Raw genomic sequence first — 26,374 nt, 5'->3', positions numbered from 1 at the left:
AAAAATACTACATACTTTTTATGTTTATCTTCCTCAAATATTTGAAACTTTTTACTTGCAACAACTTACATCGGATTTACTCCTGATTTAAACAAAATCATTTTAAATAAATTACTGCCGTAAGGAAAATAAAATTCGACAAGTGACAACCTTAAAATAAAACCATTAATTTACGTTTACCAAAAAGTTGCAGCGGTGTAGTTTGGTGCCGCTCCTCACCCGGAACTTCCGCTACGTCACTTCCGCTCAACTCCGTCAACGGCGCAAACAGTGGCGAGCGGCTGAGAGGGAAGAGCCCGGCGCGTCGCCTCGTTTACCGTAAAGCGGAGGTTTGGTTTGACGGCGCTTGTGTTGGAGAGCCGCTTGTTAGCGGTGATGCCGCCAGAGCAGCGAGCTGCCGCCTGCGCACGTCGGGCGTCCCCGCGTTTAATCGCGCCATGACCGAGGTGAGATCTCCAGAAACGGACTCTTCGGAGGGCGTTGGAGACGAGGACGAGACCCGAAACGAGCTCGAGTTGGAGACTACGCGTAAGTGGAGCTAATTTAGCGGTTTGCTAACCAAATACAAGGTCACTTCCTCAGCAAAAAAAAACCAACAACCCTTAAAGGTCATTAAATGTCCCCACGTAAACGCGTCTGGCTTGTGGTTCTGCTGAAGATGAGAGTCGAACACCTGTCTGTTTGCACCTGGTGAGCGCAGGGGCTGATGGGAGCGCGTCCGCAGAAGAGGGAACAGGAGACGATGCTCTGCAGGAAGGAGGACAATCGGACCGTCCTCCAGAGTCTCCTGTCAAAAGACCCACGCGCTCTCTTGCATGTAAGTGTCCTACGGATCGAGCCTCTGCAGACACTGAGCACGTCTCCGTGTGCTCCGCCTTTTATCCCCCATCCAATCTGCCACCGTCCGCAAACCTGCACGGAAAAACGGCAAGTCATAATATTGTGCAGCACAACAGATAATATCGACTGTCGCACGTAACCGATCGGATGAAAAAACGTGTTTCCTCGATGACTCGATGCAACTTTGATAATGCTGCGGCAGGATATTAACAACTTTTTATTTAAAATACAGACAAAACGTATGGACACACTTGTCTTCGTGACTTCTGAAAGGATTACTGTGCATTGTTTTGTTCCGTTCGGGCTCCTCAGCGGGGTTGCTGCAGCGCCTTGCCAGGCTGTTCTTCGGATGCCTGGCGGCGGTGGCATGTGCCGTGCTTTATGCCACCTACATGTCTCTGTACCACGACAGAAAGTTCTGGTTTTCCATAAGACAGGTGAGTGACGCTGCGCTTGCCTTGAGTGCGCTCGCGCGTGGCAGCCACAAATATAAGCGTGCGAATTGCGTCTCTCTCAGGAGCTCGAGCGAGAAATCACCTTCCAAGGAGGCAGCGGGTTCTACTATTACTACTACAAGCACATGCTGACGGCCACGTCCTTTGAGAGCGGTACGAGTCCTTTCTGCTTCTTATTAAAGAGACACGGTTTGACGAGGATCGATTCCGGTAATCATCCCTCTGCTCGTGTGGTTTGGATTTCCCAGGTTTTTATGAGCTGATGGTGGACAACAGGACCCTTTCGGGTCAGACCATCAACGCAGTGGAGCGTTTCTCGCTGTATCCAGAGCTCATTACAAGCTTCATATACAGACTCACGGGCGGCCAGGTGAGGTGGTTTCTTTCATCCGATGGAAGCGTGCATACATTTGTTATCTGAGAACTAAGGAGCTGAGCGCGTACAATGCTGTGTATCAAATAAACACTAGCAGACCGATTAGAAGCAGCAGTAACAGAATTCCTCTCGTCTGCCCAAAGGCCGTCCAGCCACAGATTTATTGCATGTTGAGACAGAATGTCAGTGGGGAACAGTTGAAAGTCAGTTACATTTTCCTGTTTGAAAGGTATCTTTTGTCAGATGGCGTTTAATCTCATGATCGGTAGGCGAGGTTTGTCATATCAGATAAAGGAAGTAGTCCCATGTCTGGTTTTGACGTAGTCCTGATAGCCATGTAAGGCAACGGTAAACGTGGTCTTTAATCTTGGGTTTCTGTGTCTCCCTTCAGGATTTTGTGGAGCCGATCTACTTCTACGTCGGAGCGGTTTTCGGCCTTCAGGCCGTCTATGTAACCGCCTTGTTTGTGTGCAGCTGGGTGATGAGCGGCACCTGGGTGGCCGGCATGTTGACCGTGTCCTGGTATGTGATCAACAGGTGAGCAGAACTCTACGCTTTCCCCCCCCCGATTATTCATCATATGATCTTCAGTCTATTGTCCTCCCGTGTTTGCTCCTATTATCGGGTAACGGATCAGACCTGAGCAGATGCTCTGACGCTGACCTGTCCACTCTACTCCGGTCATTTCCTCCTCAGACCGGATACAACCAAAGTGGACTACGCCATTCCTCTGCGGGACAACTGGGCTCTGCCTTACTTCTCCTGCCAGGTTGCAGCTCTGACTGGGTTCCTGAGTAATAACATCCGCTCTGCCACCGAGGTGAGCCTCCCGACAAGCAGGTTTTTTTCTAACGAAGCCTGCGCTGTAGCCGGGTCGGCGCGTCCACTCGCTAACGAGCTGTGCTCCCGCGTAGATGTGCTGCTACCTCACGCTGAGTGCCACCACCTTCGTCTTCCTGCTGGTGTGGGAGCACAGCCACTACGTGCTCTTCGTCCAGGGCCTCTGTCTTCTCTTGCTGGACTCTTTTGACCTGGTGCCAGCGCGTAAGGTGAGGTCATCAAATGAGACATCGTGTGTGAATTACTGAGCTATAGAGGCGCTCATTTGTGTCACAGTCAGGCTGTTTCACACTGTTTCATTTCCTACAAGCGTAAAGTGCTTTTCCCATAATGTCAAACTACTTTTAACCTCATCCAATTAACTCAGCCGTCCAGGTCCGTCCTTTTCTTTTTGCAAATGTTATGAACATGAATTGATCCTAAATGTATAACCAGCTATTTGGTAAAGGAACAAAAAATACTGTTCTATTAGGTATGATGAGCTTAGGCTGTGAATCGTATCTGTATGTTCAATATGCTGGCATCCACAATTCCCCTTAAAGACCTTTTCTGCTTTTGCCGTCTCTCCTTCATCTTTTCCTCCTGGGATGTGAAGATGGCCGACATCCACAAAGCGTACCTCTGCGCTCTGTTCCTGGCCTACTTGTTCCAGTTCCAGAACGCGGCCCTGCTCAGCTCGCCTCTGCTCAGCCTGCTGATTGGCTCAGTGCTCGCGAGGTACTTCCAGGTAGAGTTAGCTTCCTCCTTCACGTCAGAGCTCAGGCGATTTCCACACAACAGGCTTATTTTTATTTCATAGGATCCAAGAGGAGGTTGCTTAAGTTGTCTGTTAACAGATTCATTATTGAGACTCTACAGGAATGCTGTTGTACATTTCCTGGTTGCACAGGCTTTCATGTGCCAATTTCCATTTCTCTTTTTGTGTAATCATTAAAAATGCATTGACATAGAATCACAACATCTCGTGCCGTTTCCTGTATTTCTAATGCAGCAAAAGATGAAGATGGGACCTCTCGTGGCCAGAGTCATGAAGCTCTTCCTTCACTTCCACCTGGTCTTTACCACTGGAATCACCTTCAGTTATTTGGTCAAGGTATAATCAAGCACGAGAACCTGGATTGGCTGTATTCATTGGTTATGTATTGTGTTAAAGCTGTTGGTTAATCGTCACTTTTTTTCATTCACAGAAACTTGTGCCTGTAAGTGAGAGCGACTTCATTTTGAAATTCCTTGAAGTAAAATTTGGGCTCAACACGACGACGTGAGTCGCAGCGGTTGCATTAACAGTTAGCTGTTATAATGTAGGCCATTGCACCGAGGTGGCATTGTGTATTACGCCATGTTTGTTTAAACACCATCAATATTAGTCACTATGTGTCTATAATCTAATCCGCTGTAATCTAATCTCAATGCTTCTCTTTCCTGCCATCGCAGTGACTTCGTCACCAACATCCTCCTGTGCCAGGAGAGTTTCCAGACGCCCGGCCAGGACTTCTTCCTGCGCCTGACGCAGGCCTCGGTGCTTCCCTTCTACCTGCTGGTGCTCACTGTGTGTCTGCTGTCCACCCTGCAGACCATTTACAGGAGGCTCAGGTTAGCAGCCAAACAATGCACAACCAAGAGGCCATTGAAGCTGCATTCTCTCTAATGGCCATCAGGGGGCTCATCTGGTTGCAAAAATATTGTGTAGAAGTCTTTGAGACCATGAATCTAATTCTCACTTGATTTATTCCCTTTGTAAAGATGAGTTTATCGTCCCAATCTCCAGTTTGAATTCAGCATGAGGCTCAGTTTGTAATTTCTGGTCCATTCAGAGTGAAATAGACCATAACGTAGGGTTTGTTTAAGGGGAGGGCTACTTTGTGTCTGTAAAGTCTCTACTGCTATCAGGGCTTGATGTGTGTGTCTACATCACACCTCCACAGTCCAAATGTGGTCAATGTGGGCCAACGTGGCCAAAACAATGAACCTGCCCACCTTGTTGTACACGGTCCATTGCTCTTTTTTTTAGGTTATATTAGACTGAGCTGGTGACCACAGCTTGCAGTTCTGAAGCTTTGCAGTGCAGGTTTTGTGTCTTGTTTCCACTGTTGTCTGTATTCTTGATCTAAATGATGCTGAAAGCATTCTTACCGTCACACAGCGGCCAGCCAATGACGACGAACCTCCGACTTGAAGACGGACGCGTAGGGGAGCAGCCCGAGGTCATCTATCATGTTTTTCACACGTTGCTTTTCGGAGGCCTGGCCCTGCTGTTTGACGGGTACGTTCATCCACGTAAAAGTGCATTTTAGACCTTAGTTCAGACATTCATGTACATGCAACGCTGCTAAATTGCTCTCGTTCAGTTTTGGCGCAACTGGACTCAAGTCAACTTTTCTCTTTTTTCCCACGCAGGATGAAATATTTATGGACCCCGTACGTCTGCATGTTCACAGCGTTCGGCGTGTGTTCTCCAGAGCTCTGGATGACTGTGTTAAAGTGGCTCAAACTGAAGTCCATCCACCCGATAGTACTGGTGAGTTCACGTTTAACACCAGGCGTGCTATTTAAGTGGGAAAGAAGTCCTCTTCTCCACTCGCATGGTCTAAAAGGGAAATGATTATTGTGATTGTGTTTAGTTCGGGAGAGCAGGTTTCATGCACCATTGCAGTGTTCCACTTACTTCTGTTCTTTGGTTTGACTTCACGGTGTTCACGATTGCTTTTTCTCTCTAGTCCTTGATCCTGAGCACAGCAGTTCCTACTATCATTGGTTTCAGTTTATGGAGAGAGGTGAGACATGTACGCTCTTGTTCTTGGAGTGGGACACAAGCATCTTCACAGTATCCTCTCTTCTTTCATGCAGTACTGCCCTCGTGTCTTAGCGGAGTTGTCAGACGTGCAGGAGTTTTACGATGCAGACACAGTGGAGCTCATCAGCTGGATCAAGTGGGTCACCGGATCTTTCTGTATTTTCGCAGACATCTTTGTGGTTTATATTGTGGCACCTTACGTCTTCTTCCGGTCCTCCAGCTCCCAGGCTCCGGGGGCGGCGGTCTTCGCAGGAAGCCCTGAGCTGTTGGGAACGGTGAAGTTGTGTTCAGGTTCAGCCGTTACCAGTTTACCGCTTTACTCCGACGTCCACCTGCTGAGGAGGTCAGAAGACGTGAGTGAGACAAAATGTGTTTTTTAGGAAAAACAAAGCAGGCTGCTTGGCGCTGGAAGATAATCAAAAGACACAACGTGGGGCAGAGCGGTCAGTTTCATACAACGGCAGACATTGCAGCCACTTGGGTTTAAAGAAGTGATTAATTAAATAGACGGATTAATCCCAATTTTAATATTCCTCGTAAATGTTCTGTAATAATGGTATCTTATGTTTGAATCTATACTGCTGGATCACTAAGGCATCAAAACTTCCCCAAACGCACAAGAAGACACAACCTATTAAGACTGTCCTCATCATCGGTTGAACTTGTGAACATAGTTATTGTTTTTTTCTCTCTCCTTTGTAGAGTTATCAGGTGTATTCAATGAGGTCTGCAGAGGACATCTACAAGATTTTGACCTCTCAGAAGGCAAACTATGTGATCATCGAGGAGTCAATTTGCAACGAGCTTAGTCCTAATAAGGGCTGTCGGATCAAAGACCTGCTGGACATCGCCAATGCACATGTGAGTCAACGCTCTTTTTACCACAAGCTGCATGATGTTGAAAATCACGGTTTTAAAGTTCATCAAAGTAGCTTTTGGATGATTTTCTGTTGGACCAAGAGCTCGAGAAGTACTGTGCAGTCCATCAATGTAAAACTAATAAAATCTAAAAACAATTGTGAAGCTCTCATGCATTACATACAGTAGAAATAATACCACTTGCAATACGCTGCTTACTCTCAGGGTTATATGGAGTAATTGGTTCCACTTTTTGTGGTAAATATAAACCACAGTTTCAGTTAGCTTAGCATAAAGAATGGTAACAAGGGGTGAATGGATAGCCTGGCTCTGTCCGACAATCTACATCCACTTTGTAGCTTGTTTCTTTAACGCCTAGAATACGCCTACGATATATATATATGAGAGAAAATATTCCTCATTGTTATTTAATGTAAATGAAGCTTGTGCATTTTGAAACTGCTTTGTAAAAAATTCCAGTGAGGCCTGTTTGTTGGAAAGTATGTATTTATGCAATTGCTAATATTCATTCAAGTCTCATATCCCTTGATTTCATTCAGGTGGTTTATGACAAAGGAGAGATTTACTCTTTCTCCAAGCACGGGAGGTTCTGCCACGAGATAAAGATGAACTACTCGCCCTACACAAACTACTTCACCCGGGTTTTCTGGAACCGATCGTACCACGTGTACAAAGTGAACTCGGTCATCTCCTTTCAGTACTGACAGCGCCCCCCCCGCCTCTTCCCGCTGCGTCTGGCTCCGGCCTCCACGGCGCATCCACCATGTCACAGAGCACTCATGGGACAGTGTCTACTCACTGGGATCTCCCACACGCGGGAGTAGACGCTGACGCTGTAAAGTCAAACACATGATTTGACTAAGACCAACATGAAAGGGCTCTGTTTGATGGCATGAGCAATGATCACTGTAGAATCAATGAGCTGATGTGTGTGCGAAAGGTAAAGGCGAGCAAACCACCTTTAACCGTTCCCTCTTCCCTGGGTCTTACCTGAAGTATCGGGTGGAAAGTTCCCTCTGGTGCTACCAAGTCTGACCAATAGCTGTCTATCTGCAAAAGGCCATGTAGGTTTCAATTATGGAAAATAAAAATGTGTGAAAAACTGAGATTCTTCCTTTTAAATCCAGCAAGGAGGTGATAAGGAAAAGAAAAGTTTTTCTTAATATCAACTATTTATATCAAAGGGGGATTTCTGGTTCGATGTGATTCCTTCTTCCACCACTAGATGGCGTCAAAACAGCCAATCGGCTGAGTCATATGTGACGTATGTCTTCCGTTGCCACAGTAACCATTTGTTTCGTAGCAATTGCCGTTTGAATCCAGGGACGTCGGTACTGAGACATTGTTTCTCAGTAACAAGGTATGTGCAGAGGTTTTGGGTGTTGAAATGTCCATTTGATTTGAAATGCAGCTGTTACATAAACATAACGTGGCTCCATGACCGACGAATCATCATTTTGGTCTTAATGTGCGAGTGCGCAGGGACCGTCTGCCAAGTGCAATGCGTAAAAACAATGTTACAGAAATACTCAATACCTTCACTGTTCTGAATGGTACCAAGAACATTTTTCAAAAGAGTTTGAATAATTTGCGTTTGTAAAAGTTTTCATTTGTTATTTCTTTGCGTGACAATATAATTATTTAGTATAAAAAAAGGCAAACTTATTTCTTAAAAATAAAATAACGTTTAAAATGTGTATTGAAATTAAATTCTATTTTTTTGAATGAACAGATTCTCCATTTGTAATGACACTATCTGAGCCTCACACAAATCCCCCATTCATCATTTCTATATTAATGGGCTCTTCAGATGTCATTTTGCAATGTTTTTAATGTCCGAGGCTTTTTCTGTTGAGCAATGCTTTGCTGAAGCCTTTAAGAGCTTAGTGTGCATTTCTGTCCAATCTAACAAATGACTATGGGTCTTGAATAAAACCTGTTCCAGGTTGACTTCTGATGATTTCTTCATGTATGTTGTTATGTAACAGCCTAAACCCTCAGTGGAGAGAGATGTCCCACCGGGACCACAGTCCCCAGCAGGGTGCTGGACCCAATCTTGTGGATTTGGAGGTTATGCGAAAACGCTCGGAGCTCTTCAGAGCAGAATGCACGCGGCTGATGCTGGAAACTGACAAAACATGCAAACGCATGCAAAATGATGACCACAAGCAACTGGGTAAGTAATGAATATGGATGTGTTGAGCGTTTGCAACGACACCATTGCTGAACTGTGTCTTCTGCTGATCAGATCAGCGGCTCCGAGACGTCCAGTTTCTGAAGAAGGAGTTGGAGCTGAAGTCGGAGGAGATGATTGTGGAGATCGATGTCCTCGTAGCGCTGCAGAGCAGAGTGGTAAAAGCCGTGGAGGCCTGTAAAGCGCCTCTGAAGGTCACCATGGTCTGTCTGGAAGAGAGGTGAGGCTGGAAAGATTTGGCTGCTTATGTTTCCTTTCAATATTGTAAAACCACCTTTCTGCGCCACTTTCTCCTACTAGTAAGCCTACGTTTAAAAAAAAAAACAACTTTCAGTGTGAGATTTTCTTTTTTTTTGTTCTGCGTCCTGCAGGAAACGTCTCCCCTCTGAGTGGCTCCATGACGAGGTGGAGAGTGAGCTGCTGAAGGAGGCCGAGGTTATTGAGCGAGTGGCTTCCCTTCTGCAGAGTGTAGAAAAGCAGATCACTGAGCAGATAAGGTAAGTGATCCATGAACAGGATCTCAAAAGTGTTTGGACATTCTGACTGATATCTGAGAAGGAGGAGGAAGCAAGACAAAACATGTCTTTCTGTGTTGCAGACTGGACCGGTCGGCCAAGTACCGGCTGGAGAAGGATCTGAAGGAGAAATTCGAGGCTCAGTGCATCGACAACTCCTGTGCCTTGATGACCCACAATTCCATCAACAACCCGGAGACGACCAAAAACACTGAGATTGTTCTGCTGAGGTGAACCACTGTGTTTTGAAACTCTGACCTGCAGATCTGGAAGTTTCGATTCCAGGTCTCCCCTCTCTCTCCATCAGCTCGGCAGTGACTCCAACGCAGTGGGTGGACGTCTCTGAGATCAACATGGCCACAGCGGAGCAGCAGCAGGCGAACTCTCGGTGCCTTCGGGCCCTGGTGGAGTCTCTGCTGGAGCAGACGGCCTCCGACCTGAAGGAGCAGGTCCAGGCCACAACGGCAGCCTTCCAGCTGAAAATCCGGGAGATCAAGTCTGCCAAGAGTCAGATGGAAGATCAGCTGACTAAGGCAAGTCAGATGGGTGTATGATGTATATCTGGGGAAAAGTGACGGAACAACCTCCAGCTGCTGGCAGATGTTATAAAAGTATTGTGTATTTTGACCTCAAACCAGTCATATTATGTGTCTGGTATCTGTTCATCGAGGATGGACAAGGGAGTAATGATGTCTCACTATAGAAGTTTTCCTTTTAGATTTTGTCTGAGTTTGCCAGCCTGCAGAGGATCAGGGAGGATCTCCATGTGGCCGTTGTGGAGAGCGAGGGAGTTCGGAGTCTGGCACAGGCCCGGCTGGCTTTACGCCGCCAGAGGCCCGGCAAAGAGCAATGCCACGATGCGGCACAGTGCCGGCTCCTCGCCGAGGTCCAGCAGCTGACTGCTCACATCAGCACGTAAATCCACGACGCACTCATCCCCGACACGAAGGGACAAAGACGATAAGGACACGGGGCTCAGTTTAATGATTCAATCGTTAAAGAAAGCATGAATAACAATATTTGGAGGTGTTTTCTTAAGTGTTGGCTGATGTTCAGAGATGCATTACGGACGGGCTTTTCTGCGTCTGCTCTCTCAGGCTGCAGGAGGCGGCGCGCCGGTCAGACGAGGAGCAGAGAGCTCTGCGTCGCTCCCAGGTGGAGCTGCAGGAAGGCATCGAGATGAAGGCCAACTCGCTCTACATTGACGAGGTCGTCTGCGGCCAGCACAGGGAGCCCGTCGTCATCCACGGCTTCTGAGCTCAAGTTGTGTTTTGATGTTTGAAGATTATTAACTGTTAAAGCTGTGCTACTTGACCTTTCTTGTGTAGGTCAAGATTTACACAGTTTGATCATTTTAACTCTAAAAAGAAAATATACTTGAAGTCACATAATGCTAACGTTAAAATGAGCAAAAACGGGAGCAACTGTACCACCGCTAGTTAAGTTCCTTCTTTCCATTAAAGGTATTTCCCATTTTACAGCGAGTGTCCCCATCAGGTCCGTACAGTAGCTGTTGATCTGGCAGCTAATGAACGGATCGTAAGGGCCGAATGTTTGGTTCACTGATTCCAAGCTTACCAGGGTTGTGTTTTGATATTAATTTGTATGTGGACAAATGGCAATGCTTATATATGTCAATGTGTGACAAGATCATTTCAAATACCTCAGATTTGTCATCGCGGTGTGAACTTCATCCATTTATTACGGTTTTAACTATTTTCCACTTGAACATTGACTCAACACATTCTGGCAGTAAACTGAGTCAGTGTGGCAGTTGATAGCTTCGTTTATTACACACATACAAGATAAATACTCCACCAATGTAGTGTTGGACAAACGGGACATGAGGACCGGGGTGTAAAGCTTAGTCGGCATTAATCAAAACTCTTCCTCCTCCGGTTGCACAATTCTTTTTTTTCCTGAATTGTCCGTTCACCATCATGTTCTGCTGGTTATTGTCTTGATCACATCCCTGAGACGGTAGGGACACAAATCATACTCGCTGTCCAACACATTTATTTTCTCACTGTTTTTAAACCACAAGTGTTATTACAGAAGTTCTCCAACTGTAAATACGTTTCACACAATTTCAATTCCTTAGTTCTGTATAAATCATTGGTAGCTAACTAACAAAGAATGTTTTAAATCTATTATAACCTTGAGAAAAGTTCTCACGGGAGATAAAATTTGACTTCATTCATGATTAAACTTAAGTTTACCAATGTTTCATGCAACGCTACTCGCCCAAAAGGACTTTCTGACCATTTCCATCACAGAAGTGCAACAAAAAAACTCAAATTCAACATTCCTCTTGTGTTAAAAATGCCCGGCCCGGGAAGCCCTTCTCGACCTGACCAAACATCACAGTAGCATCAAGTGGAGCGATGTGGGTTGACGCAGTCGGCTGCTCGCTGAGACCCGTGTGCGTGTGCTGGTGTTTTAGAGTGCTCGGGGACACAGTCTACATAGCAGCCATCTTGCTGGCCTCCCTGACCCCACTCAGGTAGGCCCCCGTCACAGTCTGAGGGAAATGTCTGTTGGTGGCCTGGGGACAAAAAACACGACAATTTATGTAAAACATGTAGTTTTTCACACATTTAATTCAGTCCGACAGCTCGGGAACAAAATACGCTATATTTCAACTTTAGATTCAATAGTGTCGCTTAGTTCTGAAAGGTTATGTGCTTTTCTTGCTAAGTCCGCTGAAAAGGCCTGTTATTGAAAATGCATTTGGAGGAACAATAGCGCTGGAAATAATTTGCCATATCCAACCACATTTGTTTAAAAAAATCTATATATCAACATCACCTCTCCGGCGAAGAAGACTTTTCCCTGCACGTCTTCAGCGAGGATGTCGTAGGCCTCTCCACTTCCCCCCGTCTTCACAAAGCTGTAGGACATCTGGGACCATTTGTCTTTGCTCCAGTGCGTGACAAAGAAATGCAGTGGCTCTGGGACGTCCTATTGGGAGACGACGGACAGTTATTAACAACAGCAGTGAGAAACCCACAAATAATACAGGGGAAGCCAAACCACAGAAGGTAAAACTTCTCCTTATAAACCGCCATTCAAACATCAGAGTCACAAAGTAGTATGTTACAAAAGCTGTTCTGGTGTCAATTGAGCCCCTGAATTGAATTTCCGGGACTGTATTTTAAAAGGGCCTTTTCTCATCCTACAGTTGTACTGGTAAGAAAACAATACATGTCAGCGGAATGGGACAGGGACACACACGCACACGCACACGCGTTACCTGCTCTTTGAAGAGCTCCCGCAGCACCTTCATGCACTCGTCCACCACCTCCTTGTCCTCCATGTCCCGGACGGCATGCACAGCTTCCCCAGTGATGACGGACATGAGGACAGCCTGCTTACCCTACACACACACACACACACACACACGATAACTCAAGCCGGTTTCTGACTTTTTCTTAAATGGTGCCTTGTTGCCTTATAGTGAGTAAACGGACCTGAGACTCCATGTCGTAGAAGACACTGAACATGCCCCTCTTGTCGGGACCTGATGGTATGTGACCAAAGTAGTCGGCCCCTTGGATTTTGTTGTCCCAGAATCGGTACGGGAACTGGAGACCAATCTGGAAGACGTTTTTAAATATTATTTTAAGCATTTGCAAGAAGGCAACTTTACAGCAGGGTGTTTGTCTGCTCTTGTCTGCAACCATGAATGACAAATACACATTAAAACAGTTATTACCTTCTCTATGATGCCGGCTCCTAGACTGTGGATTGCTTTCAGTTTCCGTTCAGGAAGAGCCGGGTGGAACTGAATCAAGTTCTTCTGGAGCAAAGTCAATGGGACGGTGACGAGAACCTGAAAGAGTAACATTACGCCATGTAAATCAGCATTGTTTTCCACGATAACATCTTGCAATGATGCTGATTATACACTTCTTACCTTCTGTGCCGTCCACTGCGACCCGTTGGAAGAGGTAACTTTGACAACATCACCTGAGTACTCAACCGCCTGAACCTGCACTTGGGGGAAAAAACCCCAATTTAGACCGCCGGTCTTTTAACATCGAAATGCATCGATGTAAGGCGTAAGGTAAATGCAGAAGCGGACTGAATGACATGGAATCACAAACCGGGCACTTTGTGTGGATGTCGAGGCCCTCGGCCAGTTTGTGGAGCAAAGCGGAGTAGCCCTTGGTGAGCAACGTGTGGTCTCCTGAGAACTGGGCAAAGAACTCGTTGTGGTCCCAAGATCTTGCAGACACCTACACACAAACACATTTTTATACTTTTTTTGGGAATTCCCTTAAAGACACAATATCGAAATGTGCAGAACGCACACGAGGCGGGGCAGGAGTTCCACCTCACACACATGCAACCTTGTTATCTTCTGAAAAACTGTAGCTGGAAACCAGCAGGAGTTTTCTTCATTGAAATGAAAAATGTAAAGCCACACCTGGTCTAACGTGCTTCCACAGGCGTACTCCAGGTTGCTGAGGTGAAACTGAAGCACCTTCTCCTCCAACTCGCTGAACTGGATTCCGGACTCCTGAAGGAAGTTCTTCTTCACCTCCTGGATCTTTTCTGTGGAGATGAATACCTAAACATGAAACATCTCAAAACGCCAACTCTTGTTTTTGCACTTAGAAAATTGTTTTGCACAGAGTTTGGGTTGCGAGACCTCTCAGCGTCTTGTCCTGGGCCTGTGACTTGTCCTTCCTCCATTCAGACACCACGTCTAGTATGGCGTTGAAGTGGAAGTCCATGCGCTTGTCGATGGCCGTGTCGGTGACCTGCCCCCCCTCCTGAAAGAGGTCACACCGCTCCCCCAGCTTGTGCATCTTGATGGCCATCTGAAGCGGACGAGCGAGGAGCTCAAATGAAGAGTGCACATGTGGAGTCCGGTCTCTTTCCAGACGTCTCTTACCTGCTCACACATGAGGGCGATGGGGTTGTTGACGCAGCCGTTGACTATTTGAGCTCCTCGTCCCACCGTGACACCCAGCGATGCATCGTCCCACACGCGGCCTCCGATCCTCTCCCTCGCCTCCAGCACCACCACCTGTGAACCGAGTGCAGCAGCGCTGTGACGAGCAGGCATGGGGGGGGGGGGGAAGAGATGTGCGACAGGGGACAACGGCGCTTACCTGAGTGCCAAAGTTTTGCAGCTGCCGAGCAGCCGCCAGCCCCGACGCCCCGGCGCCGACGACAATAACTTTCCTCTGCAAAGATGATGCATGTGACTCTTTTTTCCTAACCGAATAAACAAGGGGAGTGGGGGGGACAGTCAGGACGAGGACACTCACGGCGCCGTATCGGACAGGGAGCAGGGGCCGCTTCACTGCCAGCACGCCAGTGTTGATGAGGCCCTTCCTGGTCATGAAGTGGAGCACTCGGTCCATTTCCTGCACGCAGCGCACGCGCACCAACCCCCGCGCGATGATGTGCACGGCACACGTCTGGCAAGTTAGCACCTCCTTTAGGGGGGGGGGGGGGAGAACCAAAGAAGCGGTTTGCCTGTGGAGTCTCATATACCCTCCCCCACCCCCCCGAGAGGAGATCACGTGATGGACAAACACAACCAGACATTTACATGGAGGGGTGAAAGAACTACAACAGGGGAAAACTTCTAAAGCGTGCAGTGTACCTTGCAGTTCTTGTGCCAGGAGGCCAGAATGAGGTTGCGCAAAGCCAAATACATGGTGGGGTCGCGGGAAAACTCTGGGAACTCGTAAAGCTCATCAAGCTCCATCATATCCGGCCGAACGCACAGAGCCTTTCCACACTCGTTGGGCTGGTAGAAGGGCTGGAAGTACGGACACATGCCTGGAACTGAGCCCCAAAACGCCCCGGTTACAACAATCAGACCAATACATCTCTAAACGTAGGAACGGACTTACTTTGCGGCTGGATGGCGGCTCGGCAGGGATCCGCCCTGAGCTCAGACAGCGACGGGTTGCTGGCGGCGCCCGACGGACTCATCCCCACGCAGTCGGGGTAGTAGGCGGCGAGGAACGGGGCGGCGGGACTGTCTTTGAACAACGGCGGCAAAATCAACATGGAATGCCACCAGTTGTCGGACACCTCGACCACCCGCTGTGAGGAGGACACAGCGTGGGATTAATGCAGTAGATGCTGGTTGATTGATAAAAAAAAGTGTGATTAACGGCCAGGATTCAAGAACACAGCAGCTTACCAAGTCCTCTGGCTGGGAGCACTGGTCCAGGCCCTCGGTCTGCAGGCAGAGATGCAATCTTTCGTTTTTTTAGAAATTACGCTGAAATTGAGAGGCCTGTTGACACTTTTTTCCCCACTTCCTGTTTACCTTGATGTTGTAGAACTTCATTCCACAGCGGTACGTGGCTGCGAGGGAAGCGGTCAGTTGGATCTCCTTGGTCAGCTGACGCCACTTCCTACAGTCCGGTTTAGTACATTGAACCTAAAAGGGAACAAATCCCAATGACCATCACTGCATTTACCGACTTGGATACGCGGGTTCAACTGGTTAAGGAGAACCGGGGAGGCTTTCCTCACCCAGAACGGGAGCTGCTGATCCACCATGAAGGCTTTAAGACTGGGCTCACTTTTCCCGTTACTCGTCCACACCTTCTTCCAGGAAGCAAAGACCTCGTAGCCATCTTTGTGACTGCCAAAGGGGGGGTGAGAAGAAGTTCATATTATAGCCTTAATGCAACAGTAGTCAAAGTGTCACCATGGGAATAAATAAATAATGTTTGTTCATGGACGTAATGAGAGTAGTTGTTTTGTCAACATTACCTTCTGTAGTAGTGATCAAAACATTCGTTGCAAAAATGCTCACCGCATGATAGATGGTACCAGCGAGACGTGTATCCGTTTTTAGCACACCTGGGGTGAGAGAAGTCAATTTGTCTAAAAAAAAAGGAAATGCAGCGACGGAGTCGAGATCTGAAGTCTATTCTTACGGAGAGACGCGTTACCTGTCGGATGCACTTGCAAAACAAACTGGGTACGTGGCAGAGCAGCCGGCCTTTTCACACTTCCTGTACTTCTTCTCAGACTGGTCGTCTTCCTCCTCGGTGTCTGTGGCTTTTCTTTTGCTCTAGAAAGAGTGTGGAGAATATAATTTCTCTACTTTATTCATAGAGCACAACTCAAAAGAGAGAGAGTTGGGTGGGCAGCTTCCCACTTAAACACAATGCAGTGGACCGAACACGCTGCAAACAGACCAAAAGACATAAGCCGATTATCAGGAAACAACAAGAAGAAACACAGTTTACGCGTTTTCTTTCTTGGCGACTTTGCGAAAGTTTACAGCCATCCAGCATTTGATGATGTGAAGAGGCACACTGAGGTTATTTTATTGTAATATCACGTTCTATGGGTGTTTTTTCTCTATCAATAAAATAAGTGAAAAGGGGAAGATTTGGGGATAATGTCGCTTTAAGGCTTGTATATAAATAAGTGATAAGAGCCAATCTTATCTTATCTCAAATAAAAGGTAGACTAGATGACGGATAAAGGATGGAAAGACGTGGTGGGTGATACGCAGTATGAACATCCCTCGAAATAACCTTTGACAAGACAATAGATTTGCTCACAAAGTGAGTTTCGATTTCCTAAAGACTCAAATATCATTATCAGCCATAAAAACTAAAGACCAGTCATACAAACGAGGTAATGGGCGAGAGGTGAGGCGGTGTCCAGGGGAGCGCGCACGCGCGCGGCAGCTTACCTGTCCAGGTGGAGGGTTGTTGGTGCGCTTCACGCGCACGGTGCTCTGCCTCCCGGAGGAGCGCAGGGTCTGCCCGTCCCCCGGTGAATCCCCGGAGCTCCTCTTCCTTGCCCGCCGAGCATTTCCGGAGGGATTCCCGCAGTAGTCTAAAGAATGGAGGCAGCGGCGCAGCGTTAACTTGACGTTGTTGAACAACGGCGGGCGATGCGGCGCGGGTCAAGCGGGGCCTTTAACGCGGCTGTTAAGAGGCTTCTTCCTGACCGACAACATCCCCAGAAACCATTACGAATGGACCACAGTGAATGAAACACACGATAATAAGGATAGTAGACACATCGAAAGGTGGCGACACATTAGCAAGCTCTTTAAACCAGACAAGCCATGTCGGCGTGTCACGTTTAGCATTTAGCGATGCGGAGCGCCATCGCCACTGACCTGCATCCGACAACATGGCTGACGGCGGGGCTCTTTCCTCGCAAACACGGCGAGTATTCGCCGCTAATATTGACTTTTTGGAAATCTTTCTTAAATTAGCAGTGTTCGTCACCCCTTTTATTGTTGTGGGGGGGAATCACTGCGCTGTTGTTGCGGGGATACACCTTCCGGTTTCACAGCGGAAATGGGCGTTTCTTCGCGGGAGTAGTTCTGGGCCGCGCCGCTCGCCGTCCAGCGCGGTAACCACGGCAACTGTAGTAACGCGACGCCGTCAGACCCCAGCGATGTGAAAGGCAGCAGAGGCGCTGGGGTGCGTTTTTCAGGTGTTGTTTCTCCGAGTTGTGTTACTGGAAAGCAGGTCCGTTCTCCGTTAGTTTGTTTTGACACCGAGGGAAAGTAACTCCAATGAACCGACAATGTTTAAAGTGGGAATTTAACACAAGAAGACATTTGGGAATATGGATTCAGGAAGAATTGCGCACGGAAGAAAACCGGATATTCCTGTAATCAGACCAAGACCATCGGATAAGAAGCAACAAATCCATGAGGTAAAATATGTTACTGTAATTCCTTCTCCTGTTTGAAGGGATATCAAGGTGTGTTTTACTCAACTGTAAGCTATGTAATAAGTAAGTAAGATGATCTGCCACAAGTAAAAGTCATTTTTATCAAAGGGGCTCATGAAACATGGTGGATGCACAGCGACATTACAGCAAGTATAGAACAAGAAAAACGGCAAAGAGCCCAAATGCGATGGTTGTTTGAATTGTTCAAGATGTTATCAAACAAGTTAAGAATATGAGGGATGGGTTGGTTTGGGGATTATAGGCAGAATATAAGGGAGCTGCCATTTGTTGTGAGTGTTAACTTGGACTTAAACTTTAATTTAAACAGGTCGGTGTTAAAAGTCTTGAACTCAGTAAGGTGATCCGTCTTCTTGAAGATCCTTTGACCGTAAGTTGCACTTGAGTGTGTTGTTCCTTTTTTCCTTTTTTTTTAGTTATGTCATATGTAATACTGTACATTCGTCTTGTGTTTTTATTTACTAAAGGCTAACATGAAGGAGAGGCACCTGTTTGTCCTGAATAAACTCCTGAAGAGAAGCCAAATGGGATTTGTATCCTTCAATCTTCTGAAATACACACAGACTTCTCTTAAACGGGTCTCATCTTTTCCAAAATAAAGCTCTCCCTTGTGTCACACACTGCTGCCGATTGTCAAAACCGTCCTCCTTTCTGTCCCCTGGCACAGAGTTGGAAATAGATTTCCCTCTCATGCAACCTGAACACGGTGCCAAACGCTGTTCCCAGGGCTCTAATTTACCGCCGTATCGCCGTGTCAGTCAGCATTTTCCGTTTTCAGAAATAACAGCACTTATCCTGACGTCTCTTTGTCACTTCCCCCTCCCTCATGTACCTGGATAAATACAATTTATCTAGGTATTATGTTTTGCACAGGTGTTAAAGCTTCTTAACTTATTTCAAGCTTTTAAAGGAACTGACAGACGTCTCCAAGATACTCAACATCTGTGCTGAGAAAGGGGCGGATCACCCTGAATATGTGCCATTTCTATGTCAGGCACTTCACATTTGTAGGTAAGAGCCTTGGATGTATCACGCCTACAAGGTAAAAGACTGAGGCTTTCTTTCTTTGACGTCGTGTGACTCTGATCCTCAACGTGTTGTTTGGGTTCATCTCAGGCTTCCCTTCCTGAAGGAGAAAACCTCCGATGAGCTGAGCTACGCTCAGGACGTCGTAGAGTTCCTCTCTCACATGGGTAAACAGATCATCAGGGTTATTTCATAGCTGGAAAGTAGATTGCAACATTCCAATTTCCAAGTCATTTGTTTACCTCCTTGCTGCCACTCATTTTTGTTCTTTCAATTTGGCGTGAAAGTTCATTTGAAGTACCCTATTTATTAAGAATACGACCGGCAGTATCATGTTTTTTCTTACTCTTAAATAGTCCCATAAAGACACTCAATACTATGTTCCACAGCCGGGTCCTTCTGAAGATACATATCTTCAAAAGCAAGTCACAAAGCTAAAGAGAAAGTGAAAAGTAAAAGGTCTGTGTAGCTTCTGACAAGCATGTCCTTAACAGGAGCAAAGATTGACCAAAAAATACATGGAAATATCACCATCCATACTCTTTACTATTGTCAAGCATTATCATGGTGCGCTATGCAGTGTTTTGGTGCATTCACATGCTTCACAGGCTTAAAGTGCCCCTTAATCTTTGAAGTCCATACTATCCTCCCACAAGGGTTTCCTTCACCTTCACATTGAGGCTGATTTGGTCCAGTTTGTCCGTGCAGGAGTGATGACGTGGCTCTGACAGTCTTTCTGTTGGCAGGCTGTCTGATGAGGATGTCCGATGCTGAAGTGAGACAGCAGACACTTGAGTCTGTGAAATGCTTCTACAGCTGCGTGGCTCCCAAACCGCTGATTGACGGTACTGACCGTCTCTCCAAGCCGAAGCCTCGGACTTTCCCCTCCGGCAACCAACTTTCTAGACTTTCACCGAGTGAGGTTTTTCTCGTGGCTTTTGTGGCGGCATGTTTGTGCCCTTGTCTCCTCTCTTACATTCCTCTTCCTTCTCTCTTTGTTGTTGTACCGTTTTCTTCTTCTTCTTCTTCTTCTTCTTCTTCGATCCTACTGTCAACATCTATAGGTTGTTATGAACCATTCTAATACCATAGGCTACTATTCTAATATGGTTTTCTACTTGTGTCCCAATTTCCTGTTGAGTTGCCCATCTTTTCCTTTTCTGTATTTGCAATTGTCTCTTATCTTCTCTTAAGTTTGTTTATTTCATTGCTATTATCTTTTTTTTGAATCTGTGTCTGCAGGGCTTCATCCAACCTCTCCAGGCTACAGGCTGCAGCTGCTGGAGCGCAGTGACCTGGCTCAGACGTTGCTTCTCTCCCTGGCGGCTCTTGAGAACCAGCCCACCATCAAACTGCAGCTGCTGCAGACCCTCCAGATCCTCTCCAGCTCCTCTCGTCAGTGACTGATTGATTTTACTCTGTGGGGGAGGGCATCTGTCAGACATGTCAACCCAGCCTGCATCATTAGATAAAGTAGCCTGCTCTCGAGTGCATTAATCACCTTATAACCAAATAACAATCAGACCAACAATCAAAACAAGGATTTTAAGTGTCCTTGTGTCAATGTCAGCAGGTCAATGAGTTGTTTTATCACCTCTCACAATAATCGCATTTCACTTTGCAAACACAGACATGAACTGCGCGTTAATAGTGAATGCACGAGGAGCAGAGACGATCTGTCTGCACATGAACGAACCCGACCCGTCCGGCCAGGTCCTGTTCCGCTCCTCCGAGATCCTCTGGAACCTGCTGGAGACCGGCAGCGAGGAGGTCACTGCTCAGCTCAGCAGCATGGAGTGTGTCACGTATGTGTCTCCCGTCTCTACGTGGTCCTGATGGGGACACAGTGTGAGAGTCAAATTAGGAAATTGTATTTTTCTCCCATCCCTTTGGCTTCCCTTTATAAAAGAAGTTGCTACCGTCTCATTTAAGGACATTGATGTGTCAGAAAAGGGGGTTTCCCACTTTTACTGAGTTACATATTTGAAACAACTTTAGTCCTGATCATAACTCCCACATACGATTCATTTAGTAAAATTGAAATGCCAGTTTGTTTACAGGCTGCCATAAAACCCCTGTACAAATATGTATACAAAAACGCTATGGGGATTTTTTCTCTTACATTCTGGAGTATGAATAACAAAAACGTTGATTTGCATGAAGAATCCCATAACAAGAGAGTAGCATGTATTTGTCCCATAAAGTTAACAAAATATCTGCTGTGAGTAACATTTGGAAACGGAGGCTCCGGATTGAAAGCTGGATGTAACAGAATGCATTTTTGGTTGAATGGGGAGATTTTTGTTTGAGTGCTTGTATTTTGAGTACACAGTTTATAATTGTTTTATTATAGAGCTGCAGTTGAAACTTCAACGTCATTGAGTGTTAAAATAATACGTTTTCATTTCAATTCTATTGATGTGCCAAGTGATGAAGACGTGTTGAATTGATCAATGAGAATCTAGTGGTTATAACGTTATATTAGGCTATAAGTTTGACCCGTCATTCCGTACATATAGATATTAGACTTCTTACTTTCTTTTCATTTGTTATTTAGTTCTCTGAAAGAAGCGTTTCTTCACATGCTGACGACTGGTTCCCGACACTCTGATCTCCAACTCAGAAACGATCTGCTTGTGATCACAACTCTCGTTGCAGAAAATCCTAAGTCTCTGCTTATTGTGAGTACCGAAACACGAATCGCGTGCTGGAAGCATCCTGCAGCTTGTATCCGTAGACTCGCTGTGTGTAATGTGCCACTACAGCTTGCTGAAAATTGTGTTTTTCAGGAGAGCTTATTTGCCAAACAGCTTGTGGTTTTGGCCACATTTCCAGAGCGTGAGGCCCGTCTTCCCTTCAAACATTCTGCATTATGAATATTTATGAGTACAGTGGCACCTTATTTGACAAGTGAATGGCTTCTTTTACGTTTCAGTGAAAAGTCACAGCCCTTTGGTCTGCAACCTGAAGCTCTCCTACGATAACGAAGACTTGAAAATGAAGAAGCTGCTTTTCAATCTGTTGGTTTTGATGTCAAAAGACTTTGCTGCTCTGCAGGTCAGTCCCGCCCACCCTCCCTCCTGTCTCGGTCCAAGCGTGACCCCCTGAACACCCGCCCGTGTTTTCTTCTCTCAGCTTTACAAAGAGGAAAGAGTTATGCTGGCTCTGCTGACGCTCGCGAAGCCGCCCGCCGCCTCGTCGGGGTCGCCTGGGTGGACCTCGGCCCAGCGGGAGGAGCTCCAGCTGCAGGCGCTGGCCACCGTCTGCACCCTCGCTCCGCTCATGTTGGACGACTACACGAGTCACCAGGGGAACGCCAGTCTGCTGCTCCTGCTGGACCACTGCGTCGCCCAAGGTGACGGGACACGGGAGAGGCTAGGGAGGGGTCCTGTTCTGTATGCGAAAGGTCACAGGTTAAATACCCATCTTCAGGCGCACTGTTTGCCTGGAGTCCACTGCTCACTCAGTCATGCAACAAGTGTTATGTGTTTACATGTAAGTAAATCTAAAAATAAAAAAGGCACTACAGCCCGTAGACAATGTTTGCACCTGCTGATTTAATAATCTGGCTAAATTAGCCCCTTTTTTCAGGAAATAACGGTATCTTTTTCTCCAGATGCTTTCTTTGGTCAGAGTGACGGATGCCACAACGCAGGAGGAAGCGGCAGCACGAAGGCTCAGATGCGGCATTGTGTCAGAGTGCTGAGATCAGTGTTGTCTTTAGGAGTTGACTCTGTCAACCAGGACTTTTGTGATCAGGGAACCATAAATCAGTTCTTGGGTAATTTCAATCTTAACTTGTACAACACTGGCAGAGAGATTTGACTTAAAATAGCAGTGTGTAGGATTTGATGACATCTAGAATTGTAGTTAAAGATTGATCTTTTCTAATTCTGCACAGTGTTTTTTGATAAACTTAATTAAAAACACAGACTTACGTGTGGTATTTTCTCAGGGATTGTGATGCAGATGGAAGCCAGTCCCGATGAGGAGGACGCAGTCACCCTGGAGATCAAGTCAGATATTCAACTGATACTTTCAGCGCTGTGTGAGAACGACATGCACAGAAAGGTAAAGCTGGAAGCCTGAGAAAAGCATTTTGGAATCTACATGTTGAAGTCGCTTTGAAACTATTTTAACTTAAAGCCACTATGTGACTTTCAAATCATCTTGATAAAAAGTTTAGTTTCTTAGAAGCTGAACTCTGTGCTTAGAAAAACACAGATGAATAAAGGTAATGAATTTGCATTGGTACTTGAAGCGACAACCCTAACAGGATTTGACTTTCCTTATATTTGTCAGCTAGATGTGATCTTCTGCTCAGATCAGAACACCTTCAGCTTCATGACATACAGTATCTCCACATTGATGCCCTGTTTGTGCTCCACAGGAGCTGTTTGGATCAGACGGAGTTGAGATGGCAATTCACTTCCTGGAGAAAGGCTGCGACAAGTTCTACAGCGGCCTGGGACACAACAGGCTCCTCCTGTCCACAGTGGACTGCGTGCGGTCAGTGCGGCTAAACCTCAACTGATTACTCAATTTATTATGAGGAAACATACCGAGAAATACCACGTTCACACTTGTCGAATGTCCTATTTTTCTTAACAAACCAAGACACATGAAGTGTAAATATAGTCAAATTTAGGAAAATTCAGTAGACAAAACATTCCCCCACAAGTGTGTGTGTGTCCCATCAGGTCCTGTATTGTTGGCTGTTACACCACAGAAGATTACTTTCTGGCTAAAAAGGGGGCGTGTCTTCTGTTGGACTTACTCAGTGTAAGTGGATGATTGATGGCTGTACTGACGTTATTGTTGTATTTGTGCGTCCATTAGTAGCTAAGTATAAAGAAGTGATCGGACACCGCTCGTGCGATTCCTTCTCTCCCCCCAACAGTCGAGCCCCAGATGCGTTCACTGCAACGTCCTCGCCAACCTGCTGGAGTTGTGCGACAACCCGAACACTGCGTCTCACATCCTGAGCTGGAGGGACGCCGGCGGTCAGACCGCTCCCAGAGTCCTGCTGCAGCTGTGGAGGGACGAGGAGGAGGAGCTGAAGGTCAGCCGAAACCTGCACGGGGGGATCGCAGGTCAGTCTGCAACGTGACCTTTACCAACAACCAGCCAATGACAACACTTTGAGGAAGTAGGTGCGTGGACATGTACATCCAGGTGACGTGCGTCTAGGGTAGACTGACCTTTGGTTAGAGTAATTGGAAGCCCCTTGAAGAATACGTCTCAAATTATTCTCTGATGTGGTTGGAACAGGAGCAGCGGAGCCAGTTGAACATTGAAAGCGAAGGACAGAGTGTTTTAAAAACCGCTCATTAGTAGCTCGACAAACACTCACATGATCAATATATTAATGGAAGCATCCAATGCACCATTAATCTCATATTGTACGTCTTTTCCTTGTATCTCTTTTGTTTTTCGGACTTCAAGACCCCCACAAACCCATCCTCCGTCCACACCAGCAGGCGGACCCCCAGCGGCCCTTTGCTGCTAACATACAGAGTGCAGCAATCCTGGAGCTGTCAGAGAACCTGCGGATTAAGATTTACTCCATCGTCTCCAAACTTGGTAAAGATTAGAATGTTAGGAAGATATGAAATCATTTTTTATCTGTATCACGTCATTCAGCCTCATATTAAGCCGTAATGCAAACAGTGATATGCGCTGAACTTTTAAAAATATGTTTTCAAAAAGCTTATTATTGCTTTTGCAGGTTATCAAGGGCTTCCAGGATTGTCTAGAAAAGATGACGTGACTTTGAGCGTCGTCAGGAGATACCTGGACTTCAAGGTAGAGCTATTTGTCAAGCAAAGAAAATGTGCCGATATGAAATGGTTGTTCTCATCAGGGCTGCGTCATTTTTACATCATCAGAATAATCTGATAGATAAGAAGCTTTTATCCTGCAAGAGATAGACGTACACTTACACCGTAGTTTAGTTAGTTCAGGCGCTCTGAACCTTGAGTCGCTGTAGGTCGGGGAGGTGTGGAACGAGATCCGCAGGGAGCTAGAACAGGACTGTGTGAGGCCGACCACCCCCGACGAGGAGGCCCTGAGCGCCATCTGTAAGGAGGCCGAGGACACGGCGATGAGGGTCGCGGCCGAACAGGAGAGCATCCTTCAGCGGTGGGAGGAGGAGGACACGCGCGAGGAGGAGCTCGTGTACACGGAGGTGAGGAGAGTTTGAAGTCTGTGAATGTCAGTTGAGTAAAGGGCACCTTCTTTGAGTAAAAACACCCAAAACATTATTCTGGAATCAATATTTAATGATTCATTTAATGATTGATTTCTAAACTCGAATAGGAAAAAAATTGAACAACCCTTCCGCGTGAATGGGTTGTTTTTTTTATCAGCATCTTTTGTATATTTTTAGAGTGCTTCCTAATGCTCCTGGATATTTAAACTGAAAGTGAGTCTTTGGACATTGACCCGATCCCTGTAAGGAAAAGCCGACATCCTTTTCACTCGCTTTTTTCCCGCCATCGTTGTGTTGCAGATCAAGTCTCATTGGAAGCAGCGGGAGCTCATGGCCGAGTCATGGGACTCTTATGTTTCCAAGACTTCAAACTATGAGATCCTGAAGGTTTTTATTTTTTTTTACATTTGCAGATATAAGTCATCACTCCTGTGGCAAAGATTCAATTTGAAGAATTACGTTGTTGTTTTTTGTACAGGAAATAAAAGCCAAGAGGGAGAAGTACATTGAATCATCGCGACCCAAAGAAAGGCACCAGGAGGCTGCGGTTCATCCACAAGAGGTTTCTCACCATCACACTACATTTTGTAGTCTAGTATTGTGCTGCACACAGTCGGTCATTCAGCTTTAGGAGATAAAACCTGCAGTGCAACAAAGAGGTTAAACCAGGTTTTCAGACCTTCACTGACCTCCACTGGCAGACGGAGGAAACTGTAACAACATCGTTTGCACCGATCTCTCACATGCTGTGGCTTCATTTTGGATGCAGGCCTACAAGAGAGACGGTCATCTCAGATGATTCACACGTCCCGTGATGTCTTGCTGTGTGTTTCAGCATTTCGTCGGCCAGGTGGTGTCTGTAGAGAGAACGGGAGCTCAGGGGCCCGCAGGGGTCAAAGTGACGCTGGCCAGAGCTCCCCTCAAAGTGGCCGGTCGGGATCCAGCTGGAGCCACAAGTCAGGACCCGGAATACTTCAGCACCGTATCTGTAAAAGACTGATGTTTCACACGCGGCCTTTATGTTGTTTCTAACACTTTCTAATTCATCCTGCAGCGTCTGTGCACACTGAAGTGTTTGTAATTTGACTGTGGCTGCGAATGCAGACATGAGGTCACTTAAAGTGCACAATCAGCAACTTGTAGTCTAATCCAGCCGACACACAAAGTGCAGTCAACTGACTGGCCTTTGTGGCAGAGCTTACTGTTGAAATACACGCATAATAATAAAACATGTAATTTCATTCTGTAACCGGTTTCCACCACAACATTCATATCAATAAACATATAATCATAACGTTTCTATGTGTTAATCATCCAATGTGCTTTGTTTATATAACTAACAGTGAGACCCTGAACAGTTAATGGGACATAACGGAAACTGCAGCATTATTTAACACCAAAATATCAAACCCTGGATTAATTTAAGGATTAAAAAAATCTGATTATCTCCCCCCCAAATGTTGATCCCCGTTTGTCACAGGCTATCTATATAACAGTTGTTATGAAGTGTCCTATCTAAAGTGTTTTGGGGTTACATA

The 26,374-nt window shown here is 46.3% G+C and overlaps 4 protein-coding genes across 7 annotated transcripts; 3 read left to right on the top strand and 1 right to left on the bottom strand.

The window, feature by feature from the left end:
* Positions 1-143: 143 nt before the first annotated feature.
* On the top strand, positions 144-7,286 carry LOC120826958 (putative C-mannosyltransferase DPY19L4). Its single transcript, XM_040189581.2, has 19 exons — positions 144-528; positions 701-817; positions 1,153-1,277; positions 1,358-1,448; positions 1,544-1,665; positions 2,063-2,208; positions 2,368-2,491; positions 2,586-2,720; positions 3,107-3,238; positions 3,503-3,604; positions 3,699-3,772; positions 3,946-4,104; positions 4,655-4,774; positions 4,909-5,029; positions 5,229-5,285; positions 5,359-5,441; positions 5,526-5,658; positions 6,008-6,166; positions 6,724-7,286. Exons 1-19 carry the CDS (start codon positions 438-440, stop codon positions 6,886-6,888), a joined length of 2,256 nt encoding a protein of 751 aa, XP_040045515.2. The 5' UTR covers positions 144-437; the 3' UTR covers positions 6,889-7,286.
* A 61-nt stretch (positions 7,287-7,347) lies between these two features.
* On the top strand, positions 7,348-10,371 carry tekt1 (tektin 1). Its single transcript, XM_040189592.2, has 8 exons — positions 7,348-7,544; positions 8,173-8,360; positions 8,433-8,598; positions 8,750-8,875; positions 8,977-9,123; positions 9,201-9,426; positions 9,612-9,808; positions 9,991-10,371. The coding sequence occupies exons 2-8, from the start codon at positions 8,195-8,197 to the stop codon at positions 10,148-10,150; spliced, it is 1,188 nt and encodes a 395-aa protein (XP_040045526.2). The 5' UTR covers positions 7,348-7,544; positions 8,173-8,194; the 3' UTR covers positions 10,151-10,371.
* A 290-nt stretch (positions 10,372-10,661) lies between these two features.
* Positions 10,662-17,227, bottom strand: kdm1b (lysine demethylase 1B). Of its 3 annotated transcripts, XM_040189577.2 has the most exons (21): positions 17,016-17,227; positions 16,581-16,726; positions 15,826-15,947; positions 15,644-15,733; positions 15,401-15,512; positions 15,192-15,305; positions 15,063-15,101; positions 14,767-14,962; positions 14,514-14,698; positions 14,173-14,343; positions 14,014-14,088; positions 13,794-13,928; positions 13,548-13,719; positions 13,323-13,450; positions 13,000-13,131; positions 12,810-12,884; positions 12,609-12,725; positions 12,364-12,489; positions 12,147-12,269; positions 11,702-11,854; positions 10,662-11,438 (listed from the first exon to the last, which is right to left on the bottom strand). In XM_040189577.2, the coding sequence occupies exons 1-21, from the start codon at positions 17,029-17,031 to the stop codon at positions 11,355-11,357; spliced, it is 2,511 nt and encodes an 836-aa protein (XP_040045511.2). In that variant the 5' UTR covers positions 17,032-17,227; the 3' UTR covers positions 10,662-11,354. The 3 variants fall into 3 exon arrangements, with proteins under 3 accessions (XP_040045511.2, XP_077936887.1, XP_040045512.2); XM_078080761.1 differs by having other exon boundaries at positions 14,014-14,343; positions 17,016-17,192; XM_040189578.2 differs by lacking the exon at positions 17,016-17,227 and having other exon boundaries at positions 15,687-15,733; positions 16,581-16,722.
* cfap69 (cilia and flagella associated protein 69) lies at positions 17,186-26,134 on the top strand. Of its 2 annotated transcripts, none has more exons than XM_040189575.2 (23): positions 17,186-17,563; positions 17,910-17,969; positions 18,067-18,132; positions 18,501-18,610; positions 18,716-18,792; positions 19,372-19,470; positions 19,868-20,020; positions 20,256-20,430; positions 21,183-21,306; positions 21,415-21,463; positions 21,561-21,682; positions 21,761-21,980; positions 22,242-22,406; positions 22,581-22,696; positions 23,016-23,134; positions 23,326-23,407; positions 23,526-23,718; positions 24,071-24,208; positions 24,354-24,430; positions 24,615-24,812; positions 25,137-25,223; positions 25,315-25,398; positions 25,672-26,134. In XM_040189575.2, exons 1-23 carry the CDS (start codon positions 17,474-17,476, stop codon positions 25,834-25,836), a joined length of 2,769 nt encoding a protein of 922 aa, XP_040045509.2. In that variant the 5' UTR covers positions 17,186-17,473; the 3' UTR covers positions 25,837-26,134. The 2 variants fall into 2 exon arrangements, with proteins under 2 accessions (XP_040045509.2, XP_040045508.2); XM_040189574.2 differs by having other exon boundaries at positions 19,372-19,542.
* The last annotated feature ends 240 nt before the right edge of the window (positions 26,135-26,374 follow it).

This window comes from Gasterosteus aculeatus, chromosome 10 (assembly GCF_964276395.1).
Source record: "Gasterosteus aculeatus chromosome 10, fGasAcu3.hap1.1, whole genome shotgun sequence".
Classification (NCBI taxonomy): domain Eukaryota; kingdom Metazoa; phylum Chordata; class Actinopteri; order Perciformes; family Gasterosteidae; genus Gasterosteus; species Gasterosteus aculeatus.
This window is presented reverse-complemented; position numbering and strand designations above follow the sequence as displayed.